Source organism: Molossus molossus, unplaced genomic scaffold (genome assembly GCF_014108415.1).
Source record: "Molossus molossus isolate mMolMol1 unplaced genomic scaffold, mMolMol1.p scaffold_m16_p_8, whole genome shotgun sequence".
Taxonomy (NCBI): domain Eukaryota; kingdom Metazoa; phylum Chordata; class Mammalia; order Chiroptera; family Molossidae; genus Molossus; species Molossus molossus.
Genome location: NW_023425402.1, coordinates 86,634,215 through 86,658,066, shown reverse-complemented (window position 1 = coordinate 86,658,066; position 23,852 = coordinate 86,634,215). Strand labels below are relative to the sequence as shown.

General features: G+C 40.0%; 1 protein-coding gene across 1 annotated transcript in view; it reads left to right on the top strand.

The window, feature by feature from the left end:
• Positions 1-23,852, top strand: part of SGK1 (serum/glucocorticoid regulated kinase 1) — a 101,497-nt gene that overhangs the window by 65,353 nt on the left and 12,292 nt on the right. Inside the window, exon 3 of the mRNA XM_036248710.1 lies at positions 11,957-12,032. Coding sequence (XP_036104603.1) covers positions 11,957-12,032 — 76 coding nt within the window. The remainder of the gene's footprint in view (positions 1-11,956; positions 12,033-23,852) is intronic.

The window sequence follows — 23,852 nt, the reverse complement described above, 5'->3', positions numbered from 1 at the left end:
AGCCCCAGTGATTGGTAGCAACCACCAAAGCAGGTATAAGACCCAAGTGTTCATTCTCTTTGTAAACAGCACTTGTAATTCCTCATGGGAGAACTTGGGATACACTGAAAATAAGGTAACATAAGCAATCACATGTATCTGCTTACTTAGGACACACCTAGCTTGGGGCAGAACTGAATAGTAAGATAAATATGTAAAAAAGTAAAATCATGGTTTATTGTTCATTCATTTAACAAGTGTACTGTGGCCGATGCTAGCATGCTACTACTATGCTGAGGCACTGGAACACAGAATAACATGCTAATAACATGCTTTTTCTCTTTGGCTATAGGAGTACTCTCTCTCTCTCTTTTTTTTTTTAATCCTCATTGGAGGAAATTTTCTTCCATTTATCTTCAGATAGAGTGGAAGGGAGGGAGGGAGAGAGAGAGGAAACATTGATGTGAGAGAGACACATCTACTGGTTGCCTCCCGCACAACCCTGACCAGGGCCAGGGACCGAACCAAAACCAAGGTATGTGCCCTTGACCAGAATTGAACCGGAGACTCATTGGCCCGCAGGCCGACGCTCTAACTGCTGAGCCAAACCGGCCAGGGCTAGTCTTTTGCTCTAAGAAGGCTGCAGCTTGCTTATCGCCTTACCTGCTGCTTTTCTGGCTTGGCAGAGTGATGAGCTTCTTGCATCAGTTCATAGGTGGCTCCCGGACAGGTTCAAAGAAACATACATTCCAGGTCAAGGGTCTAGGGACCGACCGAAAAAGTGGGAGTGGGGTGGGTGAAGCCCACTTTTCAAGGCTGCCACAGAGCTGAGGAGGGGTATGGTGAGGGCAAGGAAAAGCAACACAAAGCTTTCCTACCATTTTAGGTCCCCTTCCCATCCCCACTCCATTTTTTTTTTATTCAGTCTTCATTGGATTGCTGTAAACTTTCAACTGTTTTTCCAGAGTTTAACAAATTCTGATTCTGACAGTTTTTTGTTGTTGTTTTGGTTTTTTCTGCAGTATTGCACAACGAGTTTTACTGTGCGCCACTGGGGTAGAGTTTCAGGAGAGGGGGAAATCTCTCACAGCAGGAGACCTTCCGGAGACAGGGCACAGGGCTACCACCCAGAGAGGGACAGCGCAAGGGAACTCAGGGGAGAGGTGATGTCACTCATCAACAAGGTAGAGTTTCTGGTTCAGAGAGCTCTGAAGAGCAGAAGTTTGGGGTCCTTGATCACCAGAGTTCGTCTTACTGTGGTTAGCAGATGTTGGGTGCAATTTCATGAGGTATTCAAAGCAGACAGGTTCTATCTAAATGGCTCAATATATATTTTAAATGCTTTGAGGCTACATTAAAACAGTGAACGTGTAAAACTTCCGTTTGGTGCCAATGCACTCTGAGGGAGTAGTCCTAGCCTGCTAGGAGTCAATTACATACGAGCAATATACAGGACCATCTTTAACCATTTATATAGCAGAATCCTTTTTTATGCGTAATGAGTCACTTCTCTCCTGTTACTTTCAAGAGTCTCTTTATCTTTGTCTTTCAACAGTTTGAGTATAAAGTATCATGGTGGACCTGCTCACTTTTTGATGTTTCTGTCTGGGGACAGGAGCTTGGAGATGCCTATTCTGCCGTTTTGTTGATGTCGCCTAATAGATAAGATTTTAAAGGTTAACTTGTAATTACTTCCCCGATAGTGCCCAGAGGTTGTTCTGAGGATTAACTGAGAAATTATGTGATAAATGTACCTGGCCCACTGTAAACACTCCATAAGAATATTATTAGTAATGATTATGCTGAAATTCGGTATGACTTTAAATGCTTGGTATTTTAGATCTAGAACACACATTAATACCAGATTGCAGTGGTATCTACTTCCTTTTTAAAGACCACAAAAGGTAGTATCATTCATTCCTCAGTTGTAGTCTCTTCCCTTTAAAAATCTAGAATATTTGTTCAATCCTTGACCAAACTGTGGACCCACAATTATATTTCAAAAATATTGTGAGATCTCTATGAGAAATGATAAAATACAAACTCAATTTATGTTAAGATTTTCTAGAGTCCACTGAAAAATAAATTTTTAAAAATGATGTATAAACAGAAAAAAAAAAAGGTGAAAGTTAAACCACATATGGAAAATGCTTGCAAAGGGAAACAACTAAGGCAGGATCTTCTTGGCGTTCTCGCAGACTGACACTGTTATTCTGCTGACTTCCCAGAAGTTAGGAGCTCAAGTGATCTGGCTGGGATCAGAACCTGCACCTCTTAAAGTTGAAATGCAGTACTCAGTAAAGCTATCCACTTCTCCACATGTTACATAGATGTTTTTTATTCCCTGGACATTCTCCCACTTATTTCTCCATGGGTCTAATGACCTACCCGCTGAATACCAAAGAGATGTCGGATAAAGAATCATTGTCAAGACATATGATTAACTTGGCTAAATGCTAACACAGTTTCGCAATGAAAACCTTCCATCTCTGCCATTCAAAACTTTCTAAAAGATGTATTCACGGTGTTTTTACTTATGCAAAAAATACATTTCATAATGGTCAGGTATTGTTTTCAACATGTGTTTCATATCAGGTACCAGAAAGGTCAAATGAAATCTAAAAAAAAAGAAAAAGAAAAAAGTTGGCCAGATCTGCTAAGAGTGAGTCTTCAGCACATCTGGGAACCTCTGTAAAAAAATTAACTCAACATTCTGGACTCTTGGGATAGCCAGATTATTAACTGGTTTTGCAGAAGCACTCTGTGCAAGCCAAGGCGTATAAGAAATATTTTTAGACCTGTAGACCATTAAATACTGCACAGTTAGCCCCTGCATGAGACAAACAGTGGGTATTTAAATGAAGATGTCTGGTTTCATTCGCAGAAGGAAAAAGAAACTGTGCATTTGTTGGCAATTACACTTGGCTAAAGTGTTATGGGGAGACTGAGTATCAGACATTTTTCTTAAAAGAAAACTAGACCTCAAGAATTATGGCATAGAACAAATTATAATCACATTGGCCTTGAATCTCCCATGGCTTCTGTTTAGGGAAGCTGTGGAACATTTCTCCTAGAACTTCCCATAAAATCCAGATTCAAGTTTCTATTTTTTCCTCCTCTTGTCACGTACTCTTTTGGAGGTAAGCTCAAGGAGAAAAATACTAATATATTGTCCTGTGCAATGAGAGGTATTCGAACATTTCTCTTTTCCCTATAAAGCCAAGGAATGGATGTTTGTTGATAGTCTAACTTAGGTCTGAGACTCATTTCTTATATTACCCTTCTATGGTACAATGACACTACAATAGCTATATTTAGTTTTTTCCCTGGACCCAGTGGATAAATACCATTTAATCCATATTACTTCTGTTTGGCAGAAGTTGGTTTAAGCAAGAGATCCCTGGGGACCTTAAGAATATACTGATACCTCGAGCCCCTCTTCCCTCTCCTGGCACTGGTATTTAAGTTCCTCGTGGTAACGTGTGGCCATGATTGAGAACCACTGGAAAGCAATGCATCTCAGATCTAGACATGGACTAGTCATGTGTAAATCCAAATGATTTATTGAATTGAGCCTGAATCTAAGCAAACAGTTTCAGAGATTATTTTTTCCAGCCACATATTGAGTTATAATTATAGAAAATCTGAAAGATGAAATTAGCCAATAGCTAATAATTTTTACCAGATATATTTGGTAGCAGAGTATAGCCTAAACAATTTTCTACATCTTTATGCATATATATATATATATATATATATATATATATATATGCATATATATAAAAGGACTGATCACTCTTCAGCAATCCAACACCAAGAATTCAAGAGGGCTAAAACACTGGAAGAAAGGAAGACATGTCACACCACAGCATTTTGGCACATGACTATCCCCTTTAATTCTAATGGCTTGAATTAAGTGGGATTTTTAATCCTTGTTCGTAATTGTTTAGGGATTAATAATGCAATCATTCAGCAAAAGTTTCCTGAATGCCTACTATGTGCCAAGCACCCCTGTAGGACTCATGAAATTTATAAGAGACCATAAAAAATGAATAAGGCAGTTATATACGTGGAGATGTCAGGTGCCAAGGAGATACATAAAGCAGAAAGGGGCAAAGACTTTTCATTTTAAAGAGGATCAGGAAAGGCTTCACCAAGAAGGTAACATTTGAGCAGGTACCTGAAGGAGATGAGAGTTATGAGCTCTCTGAACAAAGAAAGTTCCAGCCCGAGTGTCTAGCAAGCTCAATGCCTGGAAAGAAGTCTTTTTACTTTCTTTTGTTATTTATCCACACCCGAGGACATTTTTCCATTTTTTGTTCAGATAGAGTGGGAGGGAGAGAGAGGAAGAGACACACAGAGAGAAACATCCACGTGAAAGGGACACATGGAGTGGCTGCCTCCCCCACGACCCAGCCAGGGCCGGGGACAAACTGCAACCGAGGTACGTGCCCTTAGCGGGAACCGAACCTGGGTCTCTCTGGACCGCAGGTTGACGCTCTAACTGCTGTGCCAAACTGGCTAGGGCGAAGTTTTTTTACTTTTGTCAATATTATTTGCATGTAGATAACTCAATTAACAGAGCAAACCTTTTCTATCAAAAGATTCCATCTCTTCCAGCCTCCGTTCTAAGTCATTATATTCCTATTAACATGTTTGATTGTATGACCAGAGATAAGTAACTTTTATCAATTATTGACCTCTGAGGGAGCTAACCTTAACACTAACTCTAATTTTGCCAATTTTTTTCAGCAATGAGACTAAGGTTAAAAAAATATTACTATAGCCCTGGCCGGTTTGGCTCAGCGGTTGGAGCGTCGACCTGCGGTCCAGAGAGACCTGGGTTCGGTTCCTGCTAAGGGCACGTACCTCGGTTGCAGTTTGTCCCTGGCCCTGCTTGGGTCCTGCAGGTGGCAACCACTCGATGTGTCCCTTTCACATCGATGTTTCTCTTTCTCTCTCTCCCTCCCACTCTATCTGAACAAAATATTGAAAAAAAAAAATGTCCTTGGGTGAGGATAAAAAAAAATATTACTATGTTCTGCCCAGGGCCTTATACAAGTGTAGGGCTGCCACATTTTATTCCAGGTCTGCCTGATGCCAAAGTCATGCTCTAAAGAGCTATCTGATTATTTCCATCAACTTTAAGCTAAAATAAATGTAAAGATGCATCTCTTAACCATAGTGGATGCATTATAAACAACAGAAATAATTTCTGACTACCTGTGTGAGCTTCTGTAAGTCATATGACTTCTTTCAGAATTCATTTTCCCATTTATTAAACAAGGAGGTGAACCAAGTCATCTGTTAAATTCATTCTACCCACAAAATACTATTATTCTATGATATATTAACTTCGGCTGCTTTCATTTTTTGAGTTCTACCAAAGCATTGATATAGTCAATAAACACATATTGATTATCTTTTCTGGGCAAGCACAGTCTAAAACTACCATGTCACAAGATAATTTTTAAGAATTTAATTATATGCTTTGATATAGAATATGTAAGGTTTTGACCTGGATTCCAAGCAAACCAATTCTGTGTGCCTAATTTGCTTTGTGTTTTAACTTTCAAATGCAGGGGTGTAATCATTGATTCTGGTAATATTACTGAAAAAAATATGTAAGAAAATGGACTCCTTTACAACATCTAAAATGACCATGTATCTCCCTGGACAGGTTTGTTCAGTGGTTAGAGCTTTGGTCCGTGGACCAGAGAGTCGCGGGTTTGATTCTACCCAAGGGCACGTACCTTGGTTGTGGTTCATCTCCGGCCCCCAAGAGGGTTGTGCGGGTGGCAACCAATCGATATGTCTCTCTCACATCAATGTCTCTCTCTCTCTCTCTCTCTTTCTCTTCCACCCTCCCTCCCACTCTATCTGAAGATAAATGGAAAAATATCCTCAGGAGAGGATTATAAAAATACAAAATAAAATGACCATGTATCACCTCACTGCCCACGCATGTCACTCTATTTATTGCCTTCACAGCACTCACCTCGACCTCTAGCATTAGAAGTAAGTTCTTCAAGGGCAGGGATACACCCATCTGGTTCCTATTGATGCTTGTGGCTCCCAGCACTGTGCTTACTATACAATGTTATCCACAAATATTAGTTGAATTAAATATATAACTGGATCAATTTTTAAATTGAGGCTAATTCCAAGTTTTAAGAAACCAAGACCAGTTTTCAAATGATACGTTGAAATATAACAGTGGAACTTGGACTCTAGCCCTCAGTACTAACAAGTATGTTGCCCTGTAGTCTTCAGCAGAGAGAAAAGATCTTTTTCAGGTCCCCAAATTGTTGTTTCTCTAAACTATACTATGGAGGTAGAATACAGAATGCATCTGATTTGATAAAGCTTTAGCTGGGATGTCTTGACTTGATGTAGACCAGAGGTTGAAACTGAAACACTTGCTGGGCCAGACAGGAAACAGAAATAAGTGAAGTGGGCTGGGTGGCACATTGCCTTAAGCAGTTCGTAGTCACAAGGGACAAACTGAAAAACATCAAGAAGCAACAAGAATGCAAGTGAAATAAGGCGAGGAAGGAAGAACATTTGTCTAGTGGCTTGGGATCACAGTCTCTTCAGCGGCCAGGAATGGTCCCTGTGCCCCATGCTTTATGGATGTAATTAAGGTTAAGCAACTAAATGAGGATAAATCAATAGCTCACAGGGACCAAACCATAAGACCTATGATCTCTGATGAGATTCCTTCGCTAACACACCCGACTCCTGCTGTCCTTGTCCAAACTGCCATCTTGATGAGGGTGAAGGTCAGGGACACCAGCTACCCAGACTGGGATGCTCGCTGTAGTGAAATACTGTAGATGGACTCTCGTCCTGCTGTGTGTGAAGTGGAGGATTGTGGGCCAGAGGAAGAGGCTAGAGACACCCACCTGCCCGTGACTGCGAGTGAAGCCTCACCCATAAGCACCCGCAGGTGAAATGCCCGGGGAGGCCAGAGAGGCAGCTGGTGCTCCCAGGAGGACTGTAAGCCCAGAACATGTAAAGGGGCCCACATGTGCATGACAAGCCTGCCTTGCTAGCTTAAGCACAGTACAGGGTGGTTCCTTTAGCTGCCAGGGACTATGGACAGCTATGACCACATTGACCATCCTCCTAGTCACCAACTTCCAAAGCTCTGAGTGTTTGGACTCCTCCATCTTCCCTCTTTGTCAGTCATTCGTCAGCTCACCAAGTCATCCCAGCTGCCCTTGGCACATCCCTTTCTTTCCATTTCCACAGTCCCCAGCACGCTCTCGACAGCTTTCCTCCAACGGTTCAAGCAGACCCCTCATCTCCTCAGCTTTGGTGTTTTCGGACTCTGATCTTTCATACAAACTGCCGAATTCCCTCAGAGTAAAGGATACACTGATGTTCAAAGCCTTCCAGCATCTGGCTTCTACTTAGTTTCCAATCATTTCCTCCATGGGCCTCCGATTCCCAGGAAATTATTCAATCAGCAGTTGCTTAAATAAGTCTTTCAAGTTTGCCTTCCACACCACTGTTTGCATTGCTCTCCCCACTTTGGGTACCTTTTTGCTGTCCGTCCACTAAGCCAAATGCTGTCAGTGTTTTAAAATGGGGTTCAAATCCACCCTTCCCCTTGAAACCTTGCTCAACGACTTTGCCCACCGTCCTTCCTCCTCCTTTGGATGCTCCCAAATCAGAATACGCAGTCCAGGTGATCAACAGGTTTCCTTTGTGTCCTTGTAACCAGGACAGCTTTTGGGAAGTAAACAAATGGTCCATAAATACTTGTTGGAACCATCCAAGGGAAACAGTCAAGGAAGACTTTTCTTCCCCCTGAATGCACAAACTGAATTGAAATCAGTATTTGCAGGATCACTTTATGTCCTGTGATAGGGGGACATTTTCTAAAGCCTCACTAATACAGTTTGAGAAGCAAAATTACACGTCTCTGCATAGAAAGTGTTCTTGATGCTTCTGAGCATGAGGGAACCTGATGGGAAACAACTTCCTTGGCTAGTAAGAGTCAAGCATTTTGAGAATTTGTTTGTCTTTTTAAAAGGACTAATGACTTTAGCATACACTGCTAAAATGATGTATGGAAAGTCATATACAAATTATTATGAATAAAAGTAAATCAGGGAGAAATCCATGTGTTCTGATTCATTTTCTCTGTATCAGCCTTTAAATGTGTATGTGCATCTATATTTATTGATTTTGGACCAATGTTATTGAAATCAAGATAAGAAGGAATGGAGAGAGATGATCATAACTGTTTCCTTTCTGGAAATCCTACCAATAAATGAAGACTTTGGCTCTGGACATCTCACATCTCTCTAAATGTGATATTCTGATATACCCCTCCTAATAGTAAATCCCTTCTCTCCTTATTCAAATGCCATTATCTTTCTAGTGTCCTAATAACTTAGAAAATCACTTCTAGATTTCAAAACTATAGGGATTAAGCAATCAACAGTGACCTTCTGGAAATGACCCTCTTCCCTTCACCCTCACACGCCAACACTTTCAATTCTGTCAAGCAAGGACCCTTTATCTCCTTTCCTTCGAAGGATGTATTGAAAATAAGCTGAAAAACAATACCACTTCTATTAGAAAAATGACATTTTATGATGGCTCCTTCCCAAAAAGCTCTAAGGATTTAAATAAGTGAGGAGAAGTTCCACTGACTTGGTAGAGCTCACAATTTTAAAGGACCTCTTTTTTTATTCATTAGTTCTAAGTTTCTCTGTATGCAAAATAGTGCAAGTACCCAAGATGCTTTTCAGAATGCACATGCTGTCGTTTATTAAATAAATAAACTTTAATGACCCTCATTAAACTTTAGTAAATCTAATTATTGTTGAATTTGTTAGTTGTGATAATAGCATGATGGTTATGCAAAATATATATATATATATCATCAGTTAGAAACACGTTTCTAAAGAAATGGCAGATGAAATGTCATGGTGTCTAGATTTGCTTTAAAATGTTCCAGCCTATAAAAGGGGGATAGATGAAATAAGATAGGAAAAATGTTGATAATTGTTAAAACTGTATGATAGCCACATAGAGGTGTATTATATTGTTTACTTTTGTGTATGTTTGAGATATTTCATAATGAAATGTTGAAACACTCCATAACGCTCTGCTGTTCTTGTTATATTATTACCTTTTCACCCTTCTTCAGTCACACTCCCAAGGTGTATATCCTACTCTGTATTTCCTAGAGAAAGAAGGAAAGAGCCAGAGCCCATTGTGGGTCAAAGGTCGAACTCAAGGTGCCGGTCACTTCTTCAGCCATAGGAGTCTGTGAAGACTGAGCAGGATTGCCATCAGATAATGAATTTTCTCACTTATGTGAAACACCTAAAACTACAGGAATCAGTTTTAGGTTATTGCTTATAAATTGTTGCAGTATATTCTGTTATTAATGAATTTATATAAACTTGTGCTGAAAATTCACTATGTGTACTTTATAGATAATTTGCTGTGGGTATTTTGGTGCTTGGAGATCATGGAGAATTTCATGTTCTATTGCACAATAATAACACCAAGAGCAAGAAGAAATTCTTGATGGCCCTGAACTTAACAGTAGCAGCTTCAACCTATAGAAAATATTTTGAACAAAATAAGAATCATTTATCAGTAAATGAGATTTAGAGGGATGACATTTGTTTGATATAAAGACCAAAAGGACACAAGGTAATTAGAGCTCAGTGCAGAAAAAAATGCTCATACACAGCAGTTTTCCCAAATGGATCTATAGTTATAAAATCAGTTAGGACTTTTGGAATAAAAAATATAAAAATATGGCTAGATAATAGAGAATTATTTATAGTTTTTGGAAAAATTTTAATTACTCACATCTGGAAAGAATGCTTATAGTCATCCCCAAGAGTTGTCTCTCAAAACCAATTCCTTATTTTACTGGCTATGATCTGGCCCTTGCTGGGAGCTCCCGGGGGTTTAGCTCACCAGCCAGAGAGGATGACCTCTGTGGCAGAGTGATCGCAGTAAAAAGACTTAGAATCATTTCATAAGGGACAGTGGAAGGGAAAAGGGCTGGCTAACTGGAGATGGAAGGCTAGGGAGACACAGAATGGCTGCGTTCACGTATCTGAGATATTATTTTACAAAACAGAGAGTAGATCTGCTCTATGTAGAATAAGTGAGGGAAGTTTCAAGGATGCAGATTCTAATTAAACTTGCGGAGAGCTTTCTAACAATTTGGAGAGTACTTTAGAGCAATAAACACTTTGAAGAAATTTATACTTAGGCTACTTAGTTCAAAAGATATTTTGCAGAAATGTCATCCACAGAATGGTGCTAGTCCATACATTGTTTTTTCTTGAGATTTAATTTTAATGATATTTTTTACCACTAAAATCTTTTCCTTCTAAAATTATATTTCCTATAAATGAAGAACATATTACCTTACCAGAAAAATCCCACTAATAAAATGTAGACCACTTACCTATTCGTGTGTGAAATATTTTATGTGTTTGTCTAATATTTTAGCAGACATAGGTTTTTAAGATTGTGGTAAGAACACTTAACATGCAATCTATCCTCTTAACAAATGTGTGAGTGTACAATACAGCAATGTCAACTGCAGGCACCAATGTGTTCAGCAGATCTCTGGAACTTGATCATCTTGCCTAACTGAAACTGTATACTTATTAAATAGCAACTCCTCTTGTCCTCCTCCCAAGGCCCTGCTTCTATGTGCTTGACTACTTTAGATACCTCTTCTAAGCAGTATCCTGTAGTATCTGTCCTTCTGTGTCTGGCTTACTTTACTTAGCAAAATTTCCTCAAGGTTCAATCACGTTGTTGTAGATGGTAGGGTGTCTTTTTGAAGGCAGAATAAGATTTCATTACATGCATCTACTACATTATCTTCATTCAGGTGTCCATAGATGTTGAAGTTTTTTCTTCATCTGAGTCATTGTGAATAATGCTGCAGTGAACATGGGAGTGTAAACAACTCTTCGATTTCCTGATTCCACACATTCTTTGCTACCAGTTCACAAGAGAGTCTGTGCCAGACCGTTAATCAAGGCACTTCTTACTTCATCCTTAAAGACTTGTTATGGAAAAACAAGTCAATGGAACTAAACAATTTACTTAGTGGCAGTTTTTAGTACTTTGAGTATACACTGCAATGGAAGGAATTTAACCATTAAACAGTAAATACTAAAGACTTCATAGTAATCAAATTAGCACGCTATAAACCATATTTAAATGGAATGTCCTTTTTAACAGGAAGATTTACATTTCCCTGATTGATAATATGTTTTAAAGTCATACATCACAACAGTATAAAGCTGAGGGGAAAAAAAGACTATTACTGTTCCCTTGAACTTATTGTAAGAAATCTATTAGACGGATGTGCGCTAGGCAGAAACTTTAGGTTGAATAAACAATACATATTGCATATATGCATGTGCTACTGTTTAAACATATAGATTCTGTTATGATTATAAAATAATAATTCAATTTAAAGTGCTACTGAATTAAAATTAGCTCTTCCTTAATATGTATTTTTCCAAGCATATATATTAAAAGTACCATTTTTGTTAAGTAGAAGTCCAAAAACACTTATTTTATGTGATGAGTGTTCTTCCCTTATAAGTTTGTTTATTATTCAGGGCCTCTGCATACAGCTGTTTACCAACTGCAGAAAAGCATGGGGTGAGGATGCAAGTCGGGGCTGAACCTCATCCCGGTGTCCTCACCCAGCCATGAGCCCTGGTAGTGAAACTGGGTCAGGAGTAGGGTGACTAACCATCTGGGTTTGTCCGGGACTAAAAGTCTTATATCCTGGGAAACCCGTCAGTCCTGGTTAAACAGGGATGGTTGGTCACCTATTCCGGGCACCAGTGAGCCAAGCTTACCAGCGTCATCCTTGGAATCTCGCCTATAGAACTGTAGTCCTGCAACAACTGAAATCATGAAGCCATTTTTACATCACTTCTTTTCTCCTTATGTTTTCCAGGTGAAAGAACCATGTAATCATGCCAGCATCCTGACCAAGCCTGACCCAAGAACCTTCTGGACAAATGATGACTCAGGTATTCCTGGAGAAATGCGCCCCGGCCCTGTGATGCACAGAAAGCCTTCTGTGGAAAAGGGCGGCGCTAAGACAAGGCTTAAGGGAAATTTTTGGTTTTGCTTGTTTAGACCTAGTCTAACGCTTCAATACACTTCACAATTATTTTTTAATAATACAAGACCCTTTATGATATCTTCTTTTTCAGTAGCTGAAACACATATGCTATCAGGTTCAGTTCTCTGGATTTTGAAGTATATTCATGTGTTGGGGGAGGGGCAGAGAAATGAGTATTTCCTGGAGTGGGTGACAGAGGAACAGGATAAGGAGGGCAAGTACACTGGTCCCATTTTTTCTTCCAGGGGAAAGAAAGATTAAAAATCCTAACGTAAGTCACACTTTGGAATGCTTCGTGAAGGGCAGATAGGACTTATTCTGTCAACCCAGATGTAGAACTCTAATCGGGATCAGAGGAATGCCACTTTCTAAGATCGGAAAGTATGCTTCAGGTTCTATAATGCACTCAAAGGGTAGGGTATGTTCTTACAGACAGCAGAAGATATCTGTTTATTCTTCTGACACAAACACATTCAGCCATAGGCCTAATTGCACCAAGTAAAGACACTGAAAATGAAAAGGGGAGCTTACGCCAAAGGAGCTAAAATAATGAAGGGAGCGTTACGAGCGTTTTCACCTTTTCTAACTAAATAGAGAACCAGTGATGTCGCCTAATATGTGTGCTAAGCCTCATGGTTCTACGAAGTGCATTCACAGAAATCTGATTTAGTGTTTGTGGCAACCCCGTGAAGGGGGAGGGGCAGCCTGTCCCCCCTCTCCCCGAGCGAGAGATGAGATCAGAAGCTGAAAGAAGTTGGCTGACTTCTTTAAAGTTCATGACCAGAAAATACTGAGCCAAGGATAAGACTAAGAGCCTGCATGCACAGTTCTTTATTTCACTTCCTAGGAAGAAGCTCTCTTGTGAGAAGCAGGGCTAAATCTGTGCTTTAATCTTTTCTTCATAAAAGCGTCCGAGACCATGCCTATTAGCAGCAGCGGGAGGAGCTCAGGAGGGGGGGTGAAAAACTCTCTGATGCCTTTTTTCCAAAGACCAGGCATATGGTCTAAAGTTATTATCAATTTCATCTGTCAACAGAATTGTTCTGTCTTGTTTTATGTCTTTTGAAGAAAGATGAACAAACATGAAAGTGAATTGGCCTATTTATGCCATCATTTTGGTCCATTAGTAGAACAACCACAAAATAAACAGGGCATCCACTGGCTGAGACTGCTGTTAAGAGCCACAGCACATATATTGTGTGGAAGCTATGCAGAATAAAACATTACAATTAAAAATAAATGATTCTCGAAGTTCCATGACAAGAATGGACTGGGTGGGGAATCTGTGCAGGAAGGTCCAGAAAATGATGCTCTGGCACTTTTCTGAGCTGGAGAAATGGTTACAAGAAACATTAATGCAGAATACGTAGAGAAATAGAAACAGGTCTACTCATTCTAAAAACCTTTTAAAAATTATTTTTGTGTCGTGAATAAGGTTTTAAAGATATAGTGCCCGTCCTGCAGCAGCTCATCTAATGAAGATCCCCTAAACTAGGGTCTATGCTTAGTGACTCCTTCTGTGGGGGTAGGAGCTAGTGTGGTTCAATCAATTACTGTACAGTAGTATTAACATTTCTATCTACGGTGGTAGAATTATCTTTTGCTTCTTTTAATTCGGTCCATTTTCGCTTCATATATTTTGAAGCTCTGATATTAAGCACATATACTCTTATAATTGCTATGATTTGCTGATGAAGTGATTATTTTATCATTATAAAAAGTCCATATTTATCTTGGTACAAGTCTTTGTTTGAAGTCTATTCTTTCTGATATTAATGTAGCCAAGCCAGACTTATGCCTACACTTCACATGGTATATATTTTCTATCCATTTACTTTCAACTTATCTGTGTCTTATAGTTAAAGCGCTTCTCTTACAAACCTCAATTACTTAGGTTTTCCTTTAAATCTTACCTGACAATCTCTGTTTTTTTATTTTAGAATGTTTAGACCACTTACACGTAATATGATGGTTGACCTCATTAGATAAAAACTATACCATCTTGCTATTTATTTTCCTCATGTCCCTTCTCGTCTTTGTTTGCCTGTTCTTCCTTTGGTGACTTCTCTAAGATTATTTGAGTATTTTTTTAGAAATCAATATTAATTTATCTACTGACTTAACGGTGGCTCTAAGGATTACAATAAATAACTTAAGTTTTCAAAGACCATTGTAGAAACAAAAACAATATGGGTGCATTTTCCTCCCTCTCCCTCTCATCCTTTACGGTATGGTTGTCAAAAATATTACTTCTATATATGAAATAAAGCTTATAGTACAATGTATTTCAGGAAAAACATATTTTATATTTGCTCTGATTTCTACCATTTATGATGTTTTTTATTTCTTCTTGAAAATCCAAGTTTCTTTCCCTCAGGGATAATTTTCTTTTAGCCTGGAAAAACTCATAGCATTTCTTATTATGCAATGAGTCTCTGGCAATGGTATCTCTTAGTTCTCTCTTTTCTCTTCATGATATTCCTTTGTGAATAAAAATATCTTTATTTCATTCTTGAATGATATGTTTTCTAGATATGGAATTCGGAGTACTCTTTTTTTTTTCTTTTATAACTTTAAAGATGTTGGTCCATGGTTTTCTTATCTCTATAGCTTCTAAGAAGTCAGTGATTGTTTAAATTATTGTTACCCTGAATCTAATTATTGTTACTCTTGCTGTTTTAATTTGTTTTAATCTTTGGTTTTTTATCAATTTGCCTATAATGTGTCTAGACTATGATCTATGTTTTTCAAGATATATAACCTTCAGGTTTAGGAAGTTAAACATTCTTCTAGTCTATTAATAGTTTTCTTAGAATTTGAATCTGAGAGATGCAATTGTTTCTGCTGTGGTTTCTACACTGCAATGGGTCCTTTCTTCTTCAGCGTATCAACACTCCAACTAAAAGTTTTCCTAAATGCATTTCATTCTGTTCAATATAGACACAAGCTAAAGCAGGTCCACAGCCATCTTTCAAAATCATGCAAATTTATAAGTCTGTAAATGGATTCTTTACAAAGGCAATGTTCTAGTCACCATATGAATTTTATTATGGTAACCTTTTCAATTCCTGAAATAACTGTGATAAAATGATTCTATTATTTTCCACGGAAAAATATATCTCAGTGAATGGAATATTCCCATTCAAAGCCAACATCATCAGAAAGCATTTTACTCATTTAATCTAATACATAGTCTCTTGGTACATAGCTAAAGGAGAGTTAAATGTTAATGGTAACTCATTCACTGTGCTTGAGAGAAATAGCATTTAAATTTAAAAATTATTTTGTTTTGATGTAAGAAATTACGGAAGGTTAGCTCACCCTGAAATCTCGTGAGATTGCCTAGATTTTCTTACTGTCTTTTTGCATCAACTACCAGAGGACAGAACAGGCATGCTCAGTTGCCATATGCAGATATTGATAGTTGGAGAAAAAAAAGTAATATTTAAAAAGCTTTTTTTAATGTAATATAAAAGTAGTTTATGTTTACTATAGGAAAGAGGTGGAAAATAGCAAAAGGAAGAAAATTAATCACCCATAATCCTACCACCCATGCCTTTTTCATTGGACTTGACTCTCTCATGCATTCCGGCATTTGTTCTGACAATAAGCAAACGTGCTACACAAGTTTAGGCTCTTCTCCATTATCTTGGTTTTTAAGCTTTAAAACCTGAGCTGTTTGTTTTTGCACACCTTTATTTTTCAACTGCTGGTCCTACAGTGGCCTGTAACATCCTCTTAAATTAGAATTTCATGGTAGGATGAGTTTCCCCATAGTTTCAGAATGTGTGTTTTTCCCAGTACTGTTATTGGTGACACAGATAATGTTCTTTGCTTAGAGGAAGTCAGATAATGAAGTGGTTAAACAATAAGGTTTCTTTTGCAAGGGCCATGATTTTAACCAGGCACTCATTTTGTTGGGTGAAAATATAAGTCCTTATATTAGTGTCCTCCTGGGCTTTTAACAAGAACATGCGATTGTACCATTGGGATGTTCAAAATGCCTAGATTTCTTTCAAGAAAAAATTAAACAGGATGAATTCTTGTGCAAATTTTTTTCCCAGAGAGAAAATTTAGTTTTTCCTTATATTTTCAGGATTATGCTTTGTTTCTTTATATTTTCTAGTGATTCATCATATTTTAAAATTCAGCCCAAGTTTCTGGAGATGCAGAAATCATTACTAAGTGGTATATTCATATTTATTCAGGAGCAGTAATAGTTAACGTACCAAATGTAGAAATAAGATGATTCAGTTTGAAAACATGTGGGCCACAGAAATATTTGAGTATTTCAGAGAATATATAAAATTAGATCATTGAATTAATATAAGAGGAAGGACTTCATTATATAGATTTTTTTAAGTGAAGAAACAATTTCTAGATTTTTTTTTTTAAAAAGGCAAAAACATTCATATTTCTATCTAGAAAACAGTTGCTTCATCCCTCAAAGTATGGCATTATCTAATTCCCCCCACCTCCCCCCTCCAAAAATTGTGATAAAAGGTAAACACAACCTGCTTACATGGGAACTTTCTATCTGATAGATGATAGCCAGTGTAGACTGTGCCTCTTGCTATTCGGGATAAACCATTTAGTAAAAGTCTGTGATCTTTTAAGTGGACTGACCTCATTTGCTGAGGTCTTAACCACTAAAAATGACGGCTGTCTCAGTAATAAAAGCCATGTTACCCACAGTGAAGAATTCCAAACATCACATAATGCTGCCAGCGGCAGAGGACACGGACACAGCCCCCGGAAAGGACAGGCGCACTCGCAAGGACTCTGCACTCCTGCTGCCTCGGGCTTCCTCTACTTCCCAACTCACTTTTCAAAGTCGAGCGTAGTGTTCCTTCCCTCTGTCTCCGGCCAGGTAGCCACAGTCATCTTCAGTATCCTGAACCACGTCTCCTTCAGACAACTGAACTCCGCTCAGGGCTGACCACCGGCCATTTGCTCCTCAGTGAGCCCGAGCGGAGCAGCAGGAGCTGCTCAAGAGTTTGCCACCAACTTCAACGCCTTATTACCTGTGTGACTTTGGACACATGATTTCATCCTTGGGTGTTTCCATTTCTTTCACCTGCAGAAATGCAGCACTAGTAATAGGCCATAGAGGTTTGTGAGGGTTGAAAGAGATAAATGCCGGTAAAGGTGCTTAGTATATGTAGCATACAGTTACTGGTTAATTTATGTTAGTTCTTCTTGCTTAGAGAAAGAATCATGTCATGTATACAAACCTGAACAGATCCCCCTGCCCTATTATAGGGATTACATACTATGGGTTGAAAGAATAATACATTTTCTTTTGCCGTCACTGTTATTATGTCGTACTTTGCTAGATCTGTAGCTTGATTCTTTCTCCCTGAACGATGAAGCTCATCATTCACTGTCTCCTGTTGTCTCAGGCCCCAGACACATGAAAATAGATATATGGCTGGACATAATATTCTCAAGCTAAAGAGAACCTTAGATATGGTGTAGTCGTTTAGATAAAATACTGCCTTCTTAAACAAAGATCTGTGAAGTTGCGTGATTTTAACCATTACAATGGTTTAGAAGGTTCCAAGTTCATGGATAGGCATTTACTCCAGTGAGTAACAAAATGTCATTTCAAAACCTCTCCGTTTAAAGATACTGAGTCATGCTCATGTAGCATTTCAGTGTGTTTGACGGCAAAGTTCCTCAAATCTGATACTCATGATTGTCCTGCTGCCAAGTGTGTGAATGTGTGACTATATACTCAGTTAGCTCAGCACAGAGAACCCCCTTGGATTGTGTAAATTAAAATGTTAGCTTTCCGAAACTTTACAGTTGGAGCAAAATTTGTTTCTGCCTTTGTTGAACTCACAATTTTCTCTTCCTCTTTGTTATGACCAAAATTACTGTTATTTCTGCTCCTTTACTCAAGGCTAAACTAACAGTGTTCCACAATGGCTGCGTTTCTGATTCCCCAGGGCTCTTTTAAAATATTTTCACACAGTATTTTCTTCTGCCCATTTTATCCAAATTATTCATCTCATGTCTAAGATCTTTGGTTTCTAGGGTATTAAAAGACATTTTATTATGGTTAAAATGGTACCAGAAAAATTTCTGACTTAAAAAAACACAAGAAAATATTGGATTAACAAAATGGTTGTTAACCCTCAGGATACTTGAAGATGTTAAGAAAAATAAATAAAATGCAACTCCATAATTTTAGCAAAGTTATTTTTCCCATATTTTAATAAACTTTTTCTCCCTTTCTTAGTTTATGTCAGACTAATATGACAGCAGATTTTGAAAATCTGGTGAATTTTAGTTACAACTAATGTTAAAATGTCCTCATGTATTTTATTTTAAACACGATGAAATATATTTAGCCTTTGACAGCTTTCTTTTTGCCCAAAAAGAGTGTCCCTTAATACATGCTACTTAATACATATGACAATATTTCAGGAGGTTATATGTCTATCATAGGAAAAAATAAATGAAAAAATAATTTTGGATTTTTGCACTTAAGAGAAGCATTTTATTTAGTCATATATAAACATAGTTTTCAAACTCTGAAGAAAAATTGTTTTACAACTTTAAAATTGTCCATAATAAGGAGACTAGGCCAAGACTAAGAATGAAGACAGGCTATGCCAGGAATAAAGTGGCCCACAAAGAAGGGTAGGGTGGCAGAGAGAGAGGAATTAGGCCTGGGAGGTGGGATGGGCGGAGGTCGGAGGAGCAGAGGAAGGGGAATTCTGTGTGAACCCGGAGGCTCAGAGATGGGACCAGAATTAGAATTTAGGGCAGGGAGCCCCCAGCAATCTCATTTGTAAAATAAGAGTTGAAGCCAATCAACCCTAAGGTTCTTTCTTATTTTGAAACTCCTTTATTCTATGAAGGTAGAAATTGACTGTAAAAAGAAAATTAAAAGGATTTGGGAAAAAAAAATTGGCTCAGGGTGGGCTGGGGCCCTTGGAATAGACTTCAATGAGCAATGTACCTCTGGGGATCCATGACCCTCTCTCCTCAGAAATACGAGGCAATCAACTCTCTTCCACTGATTAAAATTTTGGCTCTTAGAGGAAAAATTTATATTAATAGTTCAGCTGCACTGTTCTTATAGGTATTTAATTACATAACACAAGTGAGCTTTCAATTATCCCATATCTAATCTTACCTGATCTTTCCAAATGCCCTGTGGGTATTGGATTAACAGAATGGTTGTTAACCCTCAGGATACTTGAAGATGTTAAGTGATTTGCCCAAAGCTAAGCATTGAGATACAAAAGCAGCCCTGGCCGGTTTGGCTCAGCGGTTAGAGCATCGGCCTGCGGTCCAGAGATACAAAAGCTAAGACGGAACTGAAGTCAGGACATTGAGTTACAAAAGCTAAGAGAACTGAAGTCAGGTGTCCTGGAAACTCCTCCAGTTTTTCTTCTACAGCTTCAAAAAGGTAAGAGTGGAGCTTTGCAATGGAAGTAGCTGGAGTGTGGACACCGTTGTTTGCGGAGAAAGCAATAAAGAAAGGATGAGATTTATTTATTTATTTATTTATTTAATCCTCACCAGGGAACATTTTTGTATTTATTTTTCAGACAGAACGGGAAGGAGAGAGGGAGGAAGAGAGAGAGAGAGACATCCATGTGAGAGAGACACATGGAGTGGTTGCCACCTACACGACCCCAGGGGGCCGGGGACAAAGTTTAGGGAGATGCAGGCCTGCGGGGGAAGAAGAGGCAGAAGAGAAAGGCATGGGCATGCTCCCAAAAGGGAGAGCGCACGTGCTGGGCCCTTGGTTCGGGGGTTATATTTTGTTAAATATGCTTTTATTGATTTTTTAGAGAGAGGGGGAGAGAGAGATAGAAACATCGATGTGAAAGAAAAACATCAATCGACTGCCTCCTGCATGCCCCCTACTGGGGATCAAGCCTGCAGTCCAGGCATGTGCCCTGACCAAGGAATCAAACCAGGACCCCTCAGTCCATGAGATGATGCTCAATCAGGTGGTGAGAGTTTTAAAGGCTGAGAGTTTAGAGGAGATCTTACGGGAGGTTCTCATCAGAGTATTCATCAGTTTTCCCATGTGTGCCTCTCAGGATCATGGTCTCCACTGATTGGTCAGCATCAGGGTAGGAGCTCATTGGAATTGTGACTGGTCCTGGGGTCACCTGCCTGGTTTGCTGTTTTTCTGGGCCTGGAGCTGAAATACAACTGAGGCCTAGATGTTCTCTCTAAGGAGGAAAGGTCAGGGGTCTAAATCCCATGACCAGTGGTATGTGCCAGGGAAGGAGAGGCCTCCCCGGGGGCAGGGCTGGTGCCAGTTTTGCCCTTTGCTAGACAGCCAACACTTCCCACCCTGGTGACCTTCTGTATCTGGCTGTAAATTGCTCGGCCAGTTTGTTCAGCGATCTGTCTCAGTTTCCTTATTCCACTTGCCAAGGAATTTTCCCAGCTTCTCACTGTCCTGCCTCACTTACGGAATCTGTCACAAGTCTTTGAAAAGTGGTGGGGTGGTGGTTGGGTTATTTTTAGAAAAGGCAATGAGCCCGCGATGATCCAGCCACGAGCCTCCACCCAGTCTCTTTGTGAGACAAATTATCAAAAGGGTCTGTGCAAATCAGGAAGGATTGTTCTGTAAGGAAAGATAATCGGTTCATGTGGGGAAGATGAGATGTGAGATCCAGCAGTACCATGTGCTTTCTAACAAGGTTACCTGTGCTAGACACTACTATTATTCCTGGAAGTAATCTAGTTATGTATAATGTATATGTTCCTCTTTGACATCTTTATGTAAATGTGCTCTCTAATGTTTTTAAAATATTAATATTTTATTTACTTATTTACTGTTGTTGTTATTGTTATAATCCTCACCTGAGGATATTATTCCATTTAGCTTCAGATAGAGTGAGAAGGGGTGGGGGGAGGGGGGAGAGAGAGAAACATTGATGTGAGAGACATATATCGATTGGTTGCCTCCCAAACAACCCTGACCAGGGCCAGGGACCAAACTGTAATCGAGGTACATGCCCTTGACCAGAATCAAACCCACGACTCTTTAGTCCACAGGCCGGTGCTCTGACCACGGAGCCACACCAGCCAAGCAAGAGGGATATTACTAAACCACTTCATTTGTTTAGCTCATCCTGTGGGCCAGGCACTCTTCTGGGCACTAGGGATCCTATGGGGAATAATCCAGATCCCATCCCTATCTCAGAGACTGCATTCGAGTTTGGGGAGACAAACAATAAACCCAAGAAACATGTCAGATGACAGAACTCACACACAGAACATTGAAATGAGGTGAGTGGCAACGGACAGCCAGCTGCTTTCACTGGGCCCACTGTGTAAACAATGTTTACTCTGAGCTCCAGCCATGTGAGTGTCGGGGGAAAGCACGCCAGGTGGAGGGCGCAGCGCACGGTCCCCAAGGCAGACACAGGCTGGGCTGCTAAAGGAACAGGGTCAAGGCGGCACTGGCCTGGAGCGGACAAGGGAGAGTGAAAAGACAGGGAGCTGGAGAGCGATGCGGTTGGAGGATGCTCTGTAGGTGTTCAGGACCTCAAGGTCCAGAGAGGCACCTGAGACCCAAATAACCAAGAGCACAAAACCTCTGACCACAGCCACAGTGACAGAGCGAGGGGAGGCAGGGCGGGATCGGGGGGTGAGCCGGGTGTGGGCCATTAGTACAGGAAGCCACGGGACATGGTCCTGGGCTCCCAGAGTTCCTTTTAGATTTGTCTTTTCCCAGATATCACAGAACCATACACTGTTAGAGCTGTGGGAGAACGTCTATCTCACTCCTCACTTGAAAAAGTGAGTATTCTAAAAGGTTAAACCTGTCGAAGCTTGCGTGTTAATGGTATTACGGTATAGCTAAGCCTTAGGAAAAGCAGAAGTATCCGTAAGCTTCCCTTTCCTTTGGGAAAAGCGCTGTTCAATTTCCTCAAATAAATAGACCATGGCCGAGTGCAGCAGCATTGATTATCACAGGCATTCTTGTTAGATCCAAGGCTTAGTAAGTGCCTGGCACAAAGGAGGTGCTCCATAGAGGTTGGAGTGATTCAAATAACAGGTGTGATGACTTGGAACTTGTTCCTCTTTCCATAATGCAAGGATATGCGCTGGATGACCTAGAAAAGGCATCTTCTTTGCTAGCTGGCCATCTCTGACCTTCTTTTAGTAACTTTACCCTCCCAATATGTCCTTATTTATTTATTTTTATCCTCCCTGGAGACATTTTTGCATTTATCTTCAGATAGAGCGGAAGGGAGAGAGGGATGAAGAAAGAGAGAGAGAAACATCGATGCAAGAGAGACACATTGTGCGGTTGCCACCAACACGACCCCAACGGGGCCAGGGACAAACTGCAACTGAGGTACGTGTCCTTAGTGGGAACCGAACCCAGGTCTCTCTGGTCCTTGGGACGACGCTCTAACTGCTGAGCCAAACCGGCCAGGGCAATATGTCCATATTTACATTCTATTATTTCCCATCCACCATGTGCAACTGAAAATTCCTTTGGGTTAGCTTTTGGCCCCCTCTCTGCTTTTCCACCCAAAACTGAAGCCTTCACTTCAAACATTTGGAGTGGGAAGTTTGAAGAACAGAGTGGATTATATTTTCCGGCTTTCTACGGAATTCCCACATGCGGGATTACCCTTGGCCCATCCTTGGCTGAGCAGATCCAGTGCTGCTTGTGTGCATGAAACACCGCACGTAGCACGATTATTTCGCCTTGTTAGAGCTCTTTGTATTGTACAATGTGTTTCGTTTGTAGCGGTGACATGTGTAGGGTGAGGATAAGGAGCACAGGCTTATTTTCTATGCGAGATTCCGATTTGAACGTGGCACTTACTAAGTTCTTTACTGCAACTATTTTTCACAATTTATATTAAGTAGTAGTATTCCCATTGTACAGATTAAGAAATTAAGATTTAGAGAATATCTTGTCTGTGTCTCACAGGTAATGAGCCTCAGTTTAGCCGACTAAAGTGTACCTTCAGCCTGTTACTGACACTCCTGAGCTTGCTGACATAAACGTTTATGTAGCTCAGAGTCAAGGTTGAAATCAAAAGGAAACTCCCTACACTGCTTTACATTAAAATGATGCCAATCAACCTTCTACCAGCCTTCCAGGTCCTGGTTTTTCCACTGCTGGCTACTATTACATTTATCTTATTTTGTTGCTGCAATTTGTAGGCAGGGTTTAGAGGCAACAGGCCTTAGGGGTGGCCTGAACTGTTCTTCCTGCTAGAGTGATTACAGGGTCAGAAATGGGAGAGAGTCACACTAAGCCAGCGAAAGCCGTTAGGTTTCCATTGGTTTGGCTAAAGATGTCTGCCAGAAATCCAGGCTCCTGACTTTCTATTGGCACTTTGTGAATCAAGTGGGGGTGAAAGAGACCCCTTTACACTGTCTTCATGTAGGCTGCAACTTTAACGTGTGTGTCCCAAGGACTCAGCAAAGAAATTCCAAGCCCTGTGCTGCCAGAACGTCAAGGATTAACATGACATTGGATCACTACAAAGTAATTGTTTTGAATCCAATGGAAAGGTCTTTTAAAATGCAAATGCCTCACCCTGGCCAGTTTGGCTCAGCAGTTAGAGCATCGGCCTGTGGTCCAGAGAGACCCGGGTTCTATTCCTGCTAAGGGCACGTACCTCAGTTGCAGTTTGTCCCCGGCCCTGGTTGGGTCATGTGGGTGGCAACCACTCAATGTGTCCCTTTCACATCGATGTTTCTCTCTTTCTCTCTC